This window comes from Anolis sagrei, chromosome 5, assembly GCF_037176765.1.
Source record: "Anolis sagrei isolate rAnoSag1 chromosome 5, rAnoSag1.mat, whole genome shotgun sequence".
Classification (NCBI taxonomy): Eukaryota; Metazoa; Chordata; class Lepidosauria; order Squamata; family Dactyloidae; genus Anolis; species Anolis sagrei.
The window spans coordinates 23,738,871-23,756,192 of NC_090025.1; the positions used below are offsets into that span (position 1 = coordinate 23,738,871).

The following is a 17,322-nucleotide window of genomic DNA, read 5'->3' on the forward strand; positions in this document are numbered from 1 at the left end:
AATGCCATAATCTCGTCTGGTTTGTGTGTGTATGGGAGAAAGAATGTATATGCATATGTGTGTGAGAGAGGGGTGTGTTCCTGAAATCTCACTTAGTTGAGGTGTAAAGTGTTCATATACTTCCTGTTGCCTTAAGGAGTGGAAATGTTTCAGAAAGGTGCCAGCATTATCTCTAAACTGACCTAAGCTCCACCACTTTGTCAGCTTCACAAAATTTAGTGACTAATTGAATCTTTGAACGGAATGAGCAAAACAAGCTGATAAAAATACATGATATTGAAGTTGATCACAGGTTAAATTGGAAAAATCAGAGAGCTCTTCTATTGATTTGACAAAAGTACATGAAAAATTAATGTCATAGATTAGATATGAATGAGGGCTCATTTAGGTGTTCTCTAAACTGATGCCCATATAGCTCTATATCATGAGTACTTCAGGTCCATATTAAGAACATAGAAGATTGCCTTATATAGAATCAACCATTGGTCCATCTACTGCAGTGTTGGCTATTTTTTGAACAACAATGCCCCTGTAAGATGGAAGTGGAGAACTCTTGCCCTTCCAGATGTTTTTCACTAATTGGTTTGGGCCATAGAGACAATGACTCCTCTATAAGCTTTAAACAAAACTTTGGGTGAATTATGCAGGTCTGAGCATCTTTAGCAGTAGGATTTAGTGTCTTTAATAGTTCCTTTAAAACTTTAACTAAAACATGGAACAGATCTATTGTCCCATGGAGAAGGAAGCCTCCAAGAAGTTCCAACACTCTTGGGCTTTGATTGTGGAAGTGGTTGTCCAAAACACTTAATGGGTCAAAAGTTTCTTTTCCAATTAAGGGATTTTCCAGATCTATCTACAGTTGTTAGAGCCTGAATTTAGTATCTTTAGTATGGAAAACCTATGCCCAACTAACTCTGAGCTACATTCGTTTCTTTGAAATGTCTATATTCTTTTAATTTTCCAGCCACTTTGTATGTACAGTTTATCTATTAACAGTTGCAACCCTTGCTGCCTTTTTGACCTGCATTTTAGCTAGATGTTTATTGTCTATGCTGAATTTCAGTCTTTTTTTAAATAACCTGGCTATTGACAGAAATAAATGCACCATCTGAGATGACATTGGTGCTTTCCACTCTGGAATGACACTCATGGGTCATATGAAAAGACATAATTTGGGCCCCTAAATCTATCCTCAAATTATACATGAGGTTGACTTATACACAAATATGTATGATATCTCTTCACAGTCACACATCAGTTATTTAGCACCCTAAATATATTTGGATTTGTCACCATTCCATGGCTTGTTTATTTGCTCTCTTGTAAAGAACAAATCAGAAAACCTAGTGATAGGGTCACCATAAATTGGAAAGGCACACAATAACAAGGGATCTGGAGTCATGAGTTCTGATGGTATCTTGCTCTTCTTTCTCTATTTTGGTACCTTTTATGTTAGCACGTGAATATTGGCTTTGCTAGTATTATATGCTGTGCTGCAGAGAGACTCTCAGGACACTATTCCCGAAACACCAATTCTCTAAGAGATTTTTTTCCTCTTCATTATGGCCAAACAAGAAGTTTCACTTCTTATCATGTTATGAAATTTTCTCTCCCTTACAGTTTATGATTTCTGTCCATATTCACTTAATTCTAGCATACCATCCAATTTTAATTTATTTGCTTAAAGTTTTATTTATTTAATTTTCTGGTGTTTTGCTATTCAGTCACGCTGTACTAGCATTCAAACACGGTAGGATTACAGTTGCTTTCAAATTGTCCTAAAAGTCATTTTAGAGATGTGTATTGACAATAGAAAGATGATCCATAATACTAACTCATCTGAACTTTCTGGTATTAGACATAGAGCAGCAATAACCATGACTGTCATCCAGATTGCATATGTCAGTAGGAATTCTGCATTTGAGTGGAAGATTTGACATCTTGTTTTTAACTATTATTGTGTCTTTTTGAAAACTCTTTAAATACAGGTTGTGTATCTTCTACCCAAACTGATTGGATTTTGGTTTTTTTTTATTTTTGAATACTTGCATTTACATATATGTACATAGAGATATGTTGGAGCTGGGACTCAAATCTAAACATGAAATTCATTTTTGTTGCATATACACTTTAATTTTATGCACAATATTTTGTGCACTTTAAACCATCAGAAACCAAAAGTGTCACTATCTTAGTCACCTATGTAAACAATTTTGGAGCATTTTGGAATTCCTGATTATTCTTGTATATCTTTGAATTAAATTTATCTCATTAATAAGTCATTTGGTAAAATATTTTGATTAAATTGTAATTTTAAAAGTTCTTGAAAATTTAGTTTCTATGTCTTTACGTTCTTAGTTGCTCCTTGGATAGCATCTCTGTATACATTTGGAAATTCTTTAAAAAGTTTCAGTGTTCTTAAACATCACATAGAGATCTGTGAACCCATATAGAAATTCTGTTTTGAGCCTCAAAACTTTTTTAAGGGTATTACCCCTATCTCTGCATGCCTAGGTTAAAATTTGCATCAATTTTATTTTATTGTAGCTGGAAGTGGCTGGATATCAAACAGTACTATTGGATCTGGAGCAACTGTCTCAAGCGAAAAAACTACAGCAGATGTATTAACGGATGAAGACACCTTGGTTCAGCGAGCAGAACATATTCCAGCAGGAAAGCGAACTCCAATGTGTGCCCACTGCAATCAAGTAATTAGGTTTGTAGATTCCCTCCTGCACTTCTGTATATGTTTTACATGTAATTTTTGAATTGTTAATCTGTACAGTTTGTACTTGAGGAATAATTCTCCATCCATAGACTGAGATTATTGAAAGATTTTTGACATTGAGTGTTATGGGATGTACAATTGCAAATATTTTGCTTCCAGTACACAATTTCAAAGAGGTCGTTATTTCATCTTTTATGCATATGTATTTAAATTAGAACCACTCAGATATAACTATGAATTCTCAAAGAACAGCCCTTGTAAATCTATTATGCCATAAAAAAGAGGAAGGGGAAGGAATCTAGCAGCCTAAGTAATTTATTTCATAGATTTCAATCTACATTTCAGTATGGGATTCATATCACTGATAGCTCATCTTGAAATAAATCAATTAATCTTGAAGCTTCAGATGGAACTGTATTAAATGACACTTAGGATTGAGGAAGGGAGGAACTTACATAAATATAAATTCAAGCCATATTATGAAGAAATCAGTCAATCATCAGATAATCCAAGAAGCTTTGAACAGTTTTTGAAACTAAGAAAACTGATATGGTGGGCAAGAAATAAACTGATATGGTGGACAAGAAACTTGAGAAACAAAACATAGAACAAATATGTAAATATTGGCTAAGGTTATTATTAATTGTAGCGAAACCCTGAATATAAATACATTAAAAAGCAAATACTGGAGGGCTTAGAATCAAAATAGGAAGCACTAGATAATTTCTTTGGAATGCACAACTGTTTTTTATTTGCTTCCATATGAACTTTGTACAGGAATGATATATAATTGCTAAAATTTGTGTATATGAAGGTTTCTTAGGAGTTTGGCTGTCAAGTTCAGAAGTTTAAGCTACGTGTAGAAGATGTTATGGTAGCCTAGACAAATGGTAAGAATAATTGCTTCCAAATGCAATACGTAGATGCACAATGATATGTGTCAGGATTTTCAAGTTGTAACTCTCATCAACAGCTTCTCTAAAGTAGCTGGTTGACCGAAAGTAACAATAGGAAGATTATTAATGGCTTAATAAGATGTGGTGAATTAGCTATCAAGCAGTAACTCTCTTTGATTGCCAAGTGGTAATTGGGAGATGAGGGTGGAAATCAGCCACAAAAGATAAATGTCTGTCTACAAATGCATGCACATAGACAAGTGATACAGCATATCATGAAATGAATGTTATGCTGTATCACTTTTATGTCTAAAAAGTGGCAACATAACAATGAACAGTAATAAGTAATTTAGCCAAGCAGGTGAAACTTGATAAAGATATATAAATACATAATTACAGTAGGACGATCGCCAAGGGATGATGAACAATTGCCCATTGCTTCCTTCCAACATCTCTTTTCATGGCAGTGAAATGTTCCTCTTCCGTCATCACTTCAGCCAGAGAATCAGCAAGGTTGTTAATGATATATGCAGGATTGGATACAGATACCAGAAATCAGATTTGCCTAGTGCATTTTTAACATACTAGCAGATATACCTGATGGTGTGTGCGTTGATATGAGTCATTTCACTAACAATTAGAATGAGGCATGCATTTGAGTGGTAATAATCCTAAAAATCTCTTTCCAGGCAAAAATGTGTTGTTGAAATCTTTTTTCTTAGGGTGGGAGGAGGGGGTAAGAAGGAATTTCCAAATCAATCTTGGTTGTGCACAAAGTTGTTTAGAATGTTTGCATACGACTGGGAATCAAATATTGTCAAAATTGGCTTTTCAATGTGTATTCTAAATTAGAATGTACATTTTGATCCACTTTTGATCAAATGAGAATCTAGAGCAGAAAGGTACAGAAATCCAACATGTGTGTTCAGAAGGTAGGCAACATACCAACCGGTTTTGCTAGACAATATGACATGATTTGTAACTTTGTTATCAAGCATATAGATTTGAATAGCATAACAGGCAGACAAGCACTTTAAATTTATAGCATGGATGAAAGCAAAAGATAAGTGATAAGAATATGCATTAAGGTCATTTGAACTATTTTAGTCAACACATCATATTTTCATGACACTATTGCACTAGAATGCTTTTGGGAGGTTATGATAGCTTTCAGGATTGAGGTTTTACTATAATTACAGTTCATGCCCTTTGAGACAGTATTACCTATGAAAAGGTAAGAACTGGATCAAATGACATTCCTCTGCACATATGTTTTGCAGCCAAACCATACTGTAAGCCTGATTAGTTTACAAGAAGGCATAAAATAACCATGACATGCCTAAAATTTAAGCAAGGGCATCTCATAACTTTTTAATTTTTTCTTTAATTATTGATACATTTCTCATTTGAATGGGCAATTGTAAAAACTTTTTTACAGAATATAATAAAACCCAAGGCAAACCTCTTTTCCTGTGAATAAAATAGCTATTAAATGTTTGTAATATGCACCATAGTGTGGGTACCTTGAGAGAATTCAAGGATTCATGGGATGTCTTTTAAAAAATAGTTTCCAATTTGAAAACACATACATGTATTATTCCCAGAAGTTTTGTGATTAATATATTTTTCTGTAATTTGCAAATAAAGTGGATGTTTTCAGATTTTATTTACATGTTTTCTTATACTTCTAAAAAATAAATTTAAATGTTATCATGGCATTTATCAGATTTTTTTCTCCAAAACAATTTTTAAATTACTGGGGGGGGGGGGGGTGCAGTGTAAAAGCATAGTGAACTTAGGGAAGGAGCACAAAAAATGGGATTGTTAGGATAAAAATCTTTATATTATAATCTATCAATGCACCTTTAAGAAATCAACTTTTGGACTATTTTGTGGTTTTAGCAAACAGTGACCTAACTTTATACTACTTTTCAACAAACATCTCTTGCAGCAGTGCTCTTTGAGTTGTTATAATACTTAGACAAGTATTCTGTTCTCATTTCATTCAAAAATAAATTTCATACATGGAGCACATTATATATCTTAAAATCCATTGTTAAACTGGCCCTCAATCTCTGTAAGCTACCATAGTAATAGAAAACCAAGTAAGTGCAGAAAGATGGCCCTTGGAGCAGGTTTTGTTTCAAACTATCTTCAGTCATTGATAAATATCACACATAAATCACATTCTATATCAAGTAGAGCATTCGAGCAATTGTCATATCTGAATGCACAGGGGAGTGGGGGGCTTAGTTTTCTGTGGTGAGCCCTAAAGGCATCCCATGCATCCTATGTTTTGTTTTTCCATTTTTTTAATTCACATGTTATACACAAGCACGACTTTGCCATCCAAATCACTGAATCATAAGAGGTGGAAGAAACCTGGCGGGCCATTCAGTCCAACCCCCTGCCAAGAAGCAGAAAAAGCCCCCCCCCCCCCCAGCCATCCAGCCCCTCTGTTTAAAATTCTCCAAAGAAGAAAATAATGAAAAAATGCAATATTGATGTTTTGATCTTACTTCTGATTTATGCACTGTATAGGCTAATGTCAGCTATAGAATTATATAATATAATTATATTATAGAATTATAGAATTATAGCTATAGAATTGGAGCCCCCGGTGGTGCAGTGGGTTAAACCCCTGTGCCGGCGGGACTGAAGACCGACAGGTCGCAGGTTCGAATCCGGGGAGAGGCGGATGAGCTCCCTCTATTAGCTCCAGCTCCTCATGCAGGTACATGAGAGAAGCCTCCGACAAGGATGATAAAAACATCAAATCATCCGCCATCCCCTGGGCGACGTCCTTGCAGACAGCCAATTCTCTCACACCAGAAGCGACTTGCAGTTTCTCAAGTCACTCCTGACACGACAAAAAAAAAAGCTATAGAATTCAGTAAGATGTCCTGAATATAATGAAATACTGGAAAAAGGCATGCATATGTTTTAAACTTGGCTTTAATACTGATTTAAGCAGGCTTCGTCATAATGCTAATGCTGTAAAATGGCATTAGACAACTGAAATATTGTATGCATAAACATTTCCTGAGAAGTGTAACAGATGGTGCTAAAATACCACATACCTGCTTCTTGCTTTGTTCATACTCAGATATATCATATTAGAGCAGACAGTTGGAAACATGATCCTACCTGGGGCCAGAAGAACCTCTTCAGTGTTGGTCCTTCCCTAATGAGTTGGGTAAATTAGCCTGTGCTGACACAGTGAGAAGAGAGCACTTTGTTGTACATAAGGACTTGTATTGTTTGATCGCTACATAACTGAAAGGGCATTGATGTAAAAAGGTGCTTGTACAGAGGTTGGAGGGTATCAGGTTAGGTCAGTGTTTGCACTGTTCAGGTTACCGCATGCCAGCAGGGTCGTCTCTTGAATTCTAAACTGATTTCTTGAAGTTGCATTAAGGAATTGTTTAAAAAAATATTTTGAAAGACTCATTGCAGTATGTTACCTAGGAGCTATGTCAATATAAAAATGGATTTACAAATTGAAATAACATACATTATTGTACTAGACACTGAAATTGTTGCATTAACAAATACCAGCTATTTAATAGACTCAGTTCTTTGGTAGAGAAAAACGGTCAAATTAAGAATGTGATATTCGAGTTGGCTGAAATTTAATTATAGTATAATTATCAAGTTTTTCTAATTCTCCAATAGAGAGTTCACTTTGGTTGTGTTACAGAATTAGCGATTGCAAATCCTGAATTTTGGGCTGTATTGTGGTGCAGCTGGCTGAGTGTCAACTGCATTAAGATCACTCTGACCAAAAGGTCATGAGTTCAAAGCCAGCCCGGGTGGGAGTGGGTTTCCAACCATTGTGTAGTCTGTTGTCGACCTTTGCAACCGAAAGTTGCATCTGTCAAGTAGGAAAATAAGGTACCACCTTAAAATGTGGGGAGGCTAAATTAACTAATTTATGAGGCCATTAAAAAAAAGACTCCAGCAAAAGCATGTGGGGAATGCAGAAGTACTTCATTAGTGTCACAGATGGACGATGAAAGCGACAGGTCCCTGGCAGCCAGAAAAAGTTAAATAGCCTCTGTCTATGTCTGTATATGTTGTATGTCAAATTGGCATTGAATGTTTGCCATATATGTGTACACTGTAATCCGCCCTGAGTCCCCTGTGGTGTGAGAAGGGCAGAATATAAAAGCTGTAAATAAATAAATAAATAAATAAATAAATAAATATTTTGATTTGTGGGATGCCCTGAAGGAAATAGATCCCATATGATGCTTGAAGCTAAGCCCAGTGGCTAGTCCTTAGATGGGAGACTGCCAAAAAATGCTGGGTGATATAGACTATATTTCAGAGTAAGTCAATGTGTAACCATCTCCGAGTATTCAGTGCCTAAGAAAAGCATATGAAATTTATGGAGTTGCAATAGGTTGACAGGTGATTTGAATACCCAAATGCCCAGATTGCTTATTTTCTGAAATAAAAAACAACAGTATTTTATTCACATTTTAAAATTAGTGTTCTGTTTTAAGGTGAAGCATAAAGGTAATGCCTGTGGCTGTGTTGTAATTAGTTGAAATATAGCTCAGTTCCAACATGGCTAATTTTATTTTAAAAGCTTCATTAGCTTGCATTCTCAAATTAGTTTTGATTTCAGCTGTGAATAATACATTGCTGCTTCTAAATACTACGTTCATAATCTTGTTTGTTTTCTTTAGCAGGCAACGTTTTAAGAAATGCAAATGCTCACTGAATACTTCTTTTTTAAAGCATAATCTGCAGTTTTGTTTACCCATCTGTAACAAAATATGCCCTCTCTAGGCATTGTCTAGGTTTCGCAAGGAAATGCTGTGGTATATTTCTGCCGGAAATTGACCATAGTTTTGCACTAGGAATGCCTACAGCGGTATTCTTTCTGGGAATTTCCTGGGTTCTCCAGCAAAACCTGATGGTATAATTCCACCAGAAGTTGTTCATTTAATAATGTTCAGTATTATCCACAGTTTCATGTATCCACATGAAAAATGTATACAGGGAGTCGTACTGTATTCAACTATACCCCATTGAATGAGAATTTGGCATTAATTTACATTTCCATGCTTCTAGTAGCAAATTTCTAACATTTTTGTTTGTTTATTTAAAACAGAGGGCCTTTTCTAGTGGCCTTGGGGAAATCCTGGCATCCAGAGGAGTTTAATTGTTCCCACTGCAAAACCTCCATGGCTTACATTGGCTTTGTAGAAGAGAAAGGAGCTCTTTATTGCGAAGGCTGTTATGAGAAGTTTTTTGCCCCGGACTGCGCCCGATGCCAGAGGAAGATACTGGGAGTAAGTAAAGGTTTGGACTTGCTGTTGGAAACCTTTAACATAGATCCTCTGAGTAAATTAGTGACCTGGAATTTAGAGCCCTGGGGTTAAATCTAGGCCTGATTGGGTGAAAAGGCCCCCTTAACCATGGTTTAAGTATTGAGAGGGAGTTACACAACCTTTTAGTGAATAATCCCACCTCAAGCCGCAGGGAGAGGCAAGATATTATTATTATTACTATCATCATCCTTGTTGTTTAACTGGGATTAAATGTTACATGGCAGTGTAAAAATCACCTTACCAATGCAGGCTGCATAATTGTTTTCCTGCATTCTTTGTTTTACAACTTCTGATTTCCATAAAGCAGTAGCTGTAGATTTGAGTGGTTCTGTGGTTCAAGACCTACCTTTCTTCAAATGAGTGTTTGTGTCCTGTTTCTTTAAACAGTACACATTAATTCTCCTAATTTAAAATTGCAATTTCTGTTTCCCCCCCACCCCCCAAAAAATCTCTCCTGCTCCAGGAAGTAATAAATGCTTTGAAACAAACCTGGCATGTTTCCTGCTTTGTGTGTGTGGCCTGCCACAAGCCCATTCGGAACAATGTTTTCCACCTGGAAGATGGTGATCCCTACTGTGAGACAGGTGAGTGTCACAATAGTTAGATAACCATTGTGACAGATGGTGATCAGGGAAAAATACAGGAGAAAAAAAATAATTTTTTGAATTGCTAGTATGCTATCTTATTTTAAACATGATTTCTGTGTAATCTATTAATTTTCTTGTTACTGAGTGACATTGTTTATTGCATAGTAGTTGTGCCCCAAATAGTAGTAGTAGTAATAATAATAGACCTACTTCATGCTTATGAAGTACCATATACATTTGAAAAATATAGCTTCCTCCAGTTAAATCTACAAGCTGTCCCAGAGTTACAAACATCTGACTTACAAATGACTCATAGTTAAGAACAAGGGTGTGACAATAGGAAGTGAGAGAACTTTACCCCTTGGAAGGGAAATTCACTCCTGAAAGAGTTAGCATGAGATAAAGGCATCGCAACTGAAGCTTTCTCGCTAACCCATGTTTACACAACAAGGCATTTTTTTCAAAATCCAGTTGTCACAGAGACAGAAAGTGAGGTGAAATCTTCTGAACACGGGCACAGGTAGCAAAACAAACACCACAGAGGTGTTAACCGAGGGTTGTCCAAACTCTTTGCGAAGAGGGCCAGATTTGGTGAGGTGAAAATGTGTAGGGACCAACCATCCAGAGTGACATTCTTTGAACTATTAACATGAAATGCAAATGAACTATTTTATGAAATTTTGAAAATTTTCTTTACATGGAACACAAATAAACAAATTTGTACTAAGATCACATTGCCTTTCATATTAGAAGACCACATAAAATGAAGAAAAAGTCTATCTGGAAGATTAAGCATAACTAGGTTCATTTGAAATATTACATATTATTCACTATTAAATGCTCACCTGAACTTCTAAATTCAAAACATGTGAACAGGAAAATAACACTAACAGTTATCTTATTCAGAAGTGTAAAAACAGTGAGAGCCATGAGAATCCATGTATCACTCATTTCATTTTCCAATTAACCATGAAAATTAAAAACAAAACAAAAATATGCTATTTGATTTTGAATCAGATATCCAAAAAGAAAAAGGTCATATTTTTCATTATTTCAATTTTAGACTTGCATAAAAAATACAAAATTGAAAACAGGGTTGCCAGACTGAATTTGATTTTAATATGTCCATGTTCATCCAAATGAACAGAAGGAAGCATTTGGATCAACTTTGCTTCCAGTACTTTATTATTCTGTCACCTGATAATTAACAGCCACTGAAGGTACAACCTATAAAAGTACCAATACTGAAGTAAAGGATGGCCAATTAATATGTTTGAAATAGGAATGCATGTTGCAGGTTTTTCTAATTTCATTATGGATTTTTTTCATAATGCTCAATATTTATTACAAACTGTCAAAATATAGAATTCAAAAATCGCCATTATGTTTGCTTCAGAATATTTTTATTCTAAGATTATTTATTTGTAAGATATTTGGTGGTGACATGTTGGGTCTGACCTTTTTGAGTGATTGAGTTAGCTAAGTAGCCTTTTGGTACGGGATAAAACATTGCTATGTCAACCTAAAGTATGCCTCAAACCTGGCACGATTTAAGGGGATAGTCAGTACAAAGCAATCCAAAACATGGGAAGCCTCATAGCTTCTAGTGGAAGTAGTGAAATCACACAATAGAAAAAGTAGCTTAAGAGTCTTATATCCAGTGATCTTTCTTCCCAATCTCCTCTAAAGCTGAATTTCATTTAGCATTATAGAATAAGAGACTGCAGTTTAGGTTGTCCAGGCATGAAGCTATTACACATCACCGACCTGTCTTTTGTAAACTTTCTGTGAATAGATTACTTCATGCTGCTGTTACCATGGTTAACGTAACAGGAGAAAAATCTTAGACTATATGTCTAGGTTTGAAAAGGAAAGAGAACAGAAGGTTTTCAGTCTACCATGGCTACTGTTTTCTGTCTTCAGTAAAAAGGAAGTTTAAAAAGCTTGTAAACCTCTTGAAACTGTAAACACCAGCCAAATCAAACAGGCATACACCCATTTTCAGTATGAGACTGTGAAAAGGAGAGAAGAGAACATTGTCAGATTTTAAACAACTGTTTCAATATATTTGTTATATCAAAGCCAACTCTCAAGTTTGATAAGTTCTTTTGTGTTGAGAGAGTATCTTGTTCAGTCTGACAAGGCTGCACTTGATGGTTTATAGAAGCCGCAAGGGATATCTGCAAAGAACAGAGTGTCACAGGGCACAAACTGTGCCGTCTTCAAATTGTGAAAGCATGGCCTAGCTCAAGGCCAGATAAAGGCTGCTGAGGTCCTGGATTACTTCCAAAACAGTGCCTCTTTCCTCACATGTGTGAGTTTCCTCATTTGAGAGCCAGTTTCATGCTTCAACACATCTGACTTGGCAGCAGTATCAGTCCAAGAGCCACCAACTATGTTCAGCTCCAGACATATCTCCTTCCTGGTGTTAGAGGCTACACAAACTACTATGGACCAACCACTTCACTGACTCCACATCAGAGCAATAGCAACAAAGCAAGGGGTAAATGGTGCCCAGAAGCATCACAGGGCAAGATATATGCAGTATATGAAACCATACAGAATCCATTAGCAGGACCATAGCACCTCTAGTCAAGGAGGACCCTTATACATTTGCTTCAAGTGCATCATTGATATTCCAGCCTTGGCTGTGTTCATTGCTTTTATTAAGGCCAGTATTTATGGGCTAATGCTGATTTTTTAACAGAATTAAATTATTTAGTGTAATTGATTATTGTACGTATTTGATATAACTCTATGAATTAATACACCAGATATCTGTGTTTCTGCTTTTTTCTATTCACACACACAGTAGTACACCCATTCAGCACTTTTATGATCTTAATGGGTTTTCCTAATAGAAAAATACTATTCTCGGTTTTTCTGGATTCATGTTCATGTTTTGATTCTTGTTTCCCTGGATTTATGCTCATGTTATGACTCTTGTTTTCCTGTACACTTTGGATTATTTGGATTATTGCCTTTGAAGTGTCTTACTTCTCAATAGCTTGGTTGGGCTTTTTTACTTACGGATGACCTTTTCTTATTACCTGTTGGATTTTGCCTTTCTTGTCCCTTTTGGTGATTTTCCCTTTTTATATATATTTTCTTCAATAAACGGTTTTATTGCTGCATTTGGAATCCTGGTTGGTGCTAAGGGCAAGGTGAACTCTGGCCAGCCAGAGTATAGTTTTTATGATATTAATTTATTTTAATGTTTATATTATTATTATTTTGTTATTGATTGTTTTTGCTTATCTGTTTCATTGGGCTTGTCCCTCTGTAAGCCACCCTGAGTCTCTTCTTGTTATTATTATTATAAGGTGCAACCGCAAATAATGTCTGAAAGTTTTGCATGTTTAAGCCAAGATTAAAGATCGGCCATGAAAGAGGCATGCTTACATTTTGCTGTAACCACACACACACACACATTACTCACACAAACTATAGGGAATTACATGGAAAAGTCATTGATATAGTCATCCATTGATGCGTGTTGTATGACTTCAGTGAATACATTGCCAACAACAGGAACTCAATTTATTTCTCCCTTCCCAGAGATTAGTCCAGCTGCTACAACATGACCCAAATTGCTTTTTTGTCTCCTCCCCACAGATAAGTAGCAGCCCCTCCTGAATGGAGCTGTGCTTCATTGTAGGATCTCGGGCATAAAGAACAATTCTATGAGTACTTGTTCTGTTGCATTTTTATATATTTAGAGAATGATAGTACAACACTACATGGTTAGAACATTTGTTCTGGAATGTGCTTTTTGGGTTTTGTTTTTGTTTTTTTCAAAGGAAGTTTTTTTTAAAATGCCAATGATTATGCTTTTACTTTATACAGATTATTATGCCCTCTTTGGTACTATGTGCCATGGTTGTGAATTTCCCATTGAAGCTGGGGATAGGTTCCTGGAAGCCTTGGGCCACACATGGCATGATACCTGCTTTGTATGCTCAGTAAGTACAAATATCACTATATTGGCTATTTATTTTTGTCCCCTAGAGTTCCAAAATCAGTGTGTTTCTATAGAAAAGTTTCTACTTTTGATTCCTTGACTAACCCCCCCAAGGCGATAGAATATATAATGAGGCTTCTGATGCTTTTTTAAGATAATGGGAGGAGGTAATCAAACAGACATCCTAACCTAAAGGTATTTATAACATTATATGAAAAAAAAACTATCATTTTAGTGATTTTGGAAACAAAATGAATGACAGTGAAGATGATCCATAATCAGTGTTTGTAAAACTCACACGGAATAAAAGTATGGCCAGTGGCACCACTAGATGAAGTTTCTGAAGCCATGTCAAGTGCAGCTTAGTGTAGTGTGTGTTTCATTAGCCCAGACAAGGTATGATGAAATGATGGATTATTGAGTCAAGATTTACTTTCCCTAGTGAGGTAAACACACTCCTTGATGCTGACACTGTCTGACTTCTAAGATCAGAAATGAATGTAACAGTATATCCAGAGCTGCTGTCTGGTCCTTCTGAGAGAGTCCCATTCCATCAAAAGAAAGCTGTAGTTTAATGGAAGCACCATCTGTACATAAAATCAGATTAGTAGGAATGCAAGTAATCTTTTCCTGGAAAAATCCCTATGTATAGAATGTCTTTTCTAGAAATGAAGAACTGACCCCTTGCTTTTTCTTTAACCGTGCTGTTCAGGCCTTCTTATAAATTATGTCCTCTTTGGTGCCAAGTACCAGGATTGTGACTGCTGAACCTTTCATTATTGTACTTGCAAAATCTTGGAAGTTTTAATTTTTTCTTGATTATTTTGCCGTTACTCTGCTATTATTCCATTATCTTTAGAAGAATATATATTTAATTGGTTGATGATTTTATGATATTTTCCTGTACAGAGAAAATTCCCTTGTTGTAACATCTCCCCTGATTGCTGGTCTAATTTCCAGAGCCAATTCACAGTGCTTCTTGTTGTTTTTTATATCTTGCTTTTCAATCTTAAAAGACACTCAGAGCAGCAAACAGTACTAAAAGCAATAAAATATACAATCTAAAACACATAAACACTAAAATAGAATTAAACCAGGGACTATTAAAAATAAATAAACCCATTAGAAACTATTACAGTACATTTAGATATGTGAATGAGGACGTTTAGTGTGCTTTTAGTAAATTCACCCATCAAAAAATATTGGGAACAAAAGACCTGAAAGGAGATATAAATTACAAATCAGCCCAATGGGGACTAAGTGTATTTCGTGATTGCTGACTAAGTTTGGAGGGAATGGTATGGAATTTAATGAAATAAATGGAAAAGGGTGTGGCTGGCTGGCACCTTAAATGGGGAACGTTCCGCATTGCAACATCTTGTTGCAAGTCCCACTTCTTGTGCCCCCAAAATCTAAATGATGTAGAACATTGGCCATGTAATAAGTATTATAATGACTATGCTTTAATATTTTGACTTACGAACTATATATTTTGTGTCATTTTCAGATATGCTGTGACAGTCTGGAGGGTCAGACTTTCTTCTCCAAGAAGGACAAGCCCTTGTGCAAGAAACATGCTCACTCTGTAAACATCTGAAAGGAAACAGAATTGCAAGAAGAGGAAGTTATCCTCTACTGGTTTTCAATAGGCTTACTAAAATATTTATGTAGAACCTTAAAATTGTAGATGTGAAGTTGCAGGAAGGAGTAGGGCTTATGACAGTTCACGTAGAACAAAAGGGAGAATCTACAGTGGTAGTATCAGAAAGAAGTGAGGTGAATATTTTAAATTACAGCAAGCCTTCAGGATAATGTTGATTTTATGTTGATTGTTTAGTTGGGTTTTTATTTTAATGATACCTTCTGCAAAAAAAAAAAAAAAGTTCATTATGTGTGACTTTTGTTGCTCAATTTGCTTTGCCATTTAAGTGCCAACACATGATAAACAGCTTAGAGTCACAATACAATTAAAAATAGAGTTTGTTACCCTTTTGCAAGCAAGGCAGGCAGTATAATTGAGGATTCCACTGTGAATAATTAATTGGTTTAAGTGGAATTCTAGTTAGTGTTTTTCTCTGTCCATTTGATACTTTCATCAAGAAATCAGGGAATGGTGTTGACCACCTACTGAAGATCTGCTTCAGTAGGTGTCACTGAAGATCTGCTTCAGTAGGTGTCACATGGAGTCCTTCATGGTGGATTGAAGGATGAAACACAGAATGGTAATCCCTGAAAATTATGAGCTTCCTTGTCCTGCTCATAGAGGTCTTCCATCAGTAAAGATTATCTGCTTTTACCCTTTAACTGATTTATATTGTTGTATTATGTTTTTCAAAAGTATAACTAGAAACATGATGGTATGAAAGAGTGCATTCATATCATAAGTAATTAGAGAATTGGAAACAGAAGATGATTAAACCCTATTATTTTGACTCATACATATAGAGATTTGCATTCATTTTTTCTGAAATGATAAAGAGAAAGTAACTAAAATTTTATGTACTAGGTAATGAGATACTTGGCCATGCAGAAAATAGGTTTTACGAGCATTCAAGAATACAATGAAACTTAGCTGCTCCTAAGATGTAGCAAATATAAGATGTCTGAGGATTAATTAGGGTGGGAGTTAAGAATGAGTTGGATAATATAAGTTTACTTCTTACATCTTTTTTTTAAAATGTACTTCTGCTTCTGTGTGCACATAGTAATTTTTTTGGTTTAATAAATACAAAAGGGAAAGGTGGAGAATGAGACAGCATTTATGTCTTAGAGACAAGATTCATTACTGTATCATTGCACAGGAAAGTCAAGAAATACTGAGATTATTCATTTTGCTGTGGCCTTTCTGTTAGCTACCTTCATTGTATACAAATACATTATGAATTCTGTTTAGTTACTATTGTAATACACAATGCTTGCTTGTCTGCCATAATCTGTAAATATATGAATTGGTTGAAGAAATTCTTACATGTCTCATCCTACTTCTTTCTCTAATGACGGAAATAAGTTTTTTTTAATTTTGTTCATTTTTGTGAGAGGAAAGAAAAGCAAGAATGAATACTATAAGTTTTCTTGTGCGTGGAAAAGTGTTAAAGTATATTCCAACTTGAGATTATTTGATAAATCACCAAGTAGGAAAAGCATTAAAATAATATCTAAACAAGTGATTGTCTCCCATGGAATAGTGTACGTGTGGCCCATGTATAAAAGAAATTTAATTCAGAAGAATCTCCAGAAAACTAGGTCAGGTTATCCTATTTTTTTTTTATGAACCAAAGTAATACTTTCCAGGTAGCACAAGTAATCTTTTCCAGGTGAGAGTTGATTTAAGATGACACTTTGGCAATGTTTGTCTGGTTTTCAAGCATTTCTCAAGAATGACTGAGATTGGGCTGCTGTTTTGAATTATTAAATGCTTTGTCGTATTTTGATGAGTTCACAGACTAGACTGCTGGGTATGAAACACTCAGTTTTCCATTTTATTCATTCCACTGAAATGATGCATACAGTGTATATTTAAGGTTTTAAACTTCAGAAGCATATAGTGAATCGGCTGGTCTCAGATTTCATCATACTTAGAACAGACTGATAAAACTGGTGGGAGTAATGACTAAAATATGTCCCATTGGTTTCAGCATGGCTTGAGTCTTCAACCAACCCAGTATTTTTGAAGAACACATTTTTAAAAATAAAAAAAAAATTATTATTTTAAAGCGACTGCATGCACAGATTACCGTTTCTTGAGCATATAGTTCTCATTGTCTGGGTCAATCTTTATGCCTGGTGATTAACTGTAAATTAGGCAGTG

General features: G+C 35.4%; 1 protein-coding gene across 5 annotated transcripts in view; it reads left to right on the plus strand.

Annotated features, from left to right (window-relative positions):
- Positions 1-16,475, plus strand: part of PDLIM5 (PDZ and LIM domain 5) — a 140,297-nt gene extending 123,822 nt beyond the window's left edge. For all 5 annotated transcript variants that reach the window (XM_067468596.1, XM_067468597.1, XM_067468598.1 and 2 more), the window contains 5 exons: positions 2,548-2,716; positions 8,747-8,927; positions 9,430-9,550; positions 13,400-13,515; positions 15,022-16,475. In XM_067468596.1, coding sequence (XP_067324697.1) covers positions 2,548-2,716; positions 8,747-8,927; positions 9,430-9,550; positions 13,400-13,515; positions 15,022-15,111 — 677 coding nt within the window. In that variant the 3' untranslated portion in view covers positions 15,112-16,475. The remainder of the gene's footprint in view (positions 1-2,547; positions 2,717-8,746; positions 8,928-9,429; positions 9,551-13,399; positions 13,516-15,021) is intronic.
- The last annotated feature ends 847 nt before the right edge of the window (positions 16,476-17,322 follow it).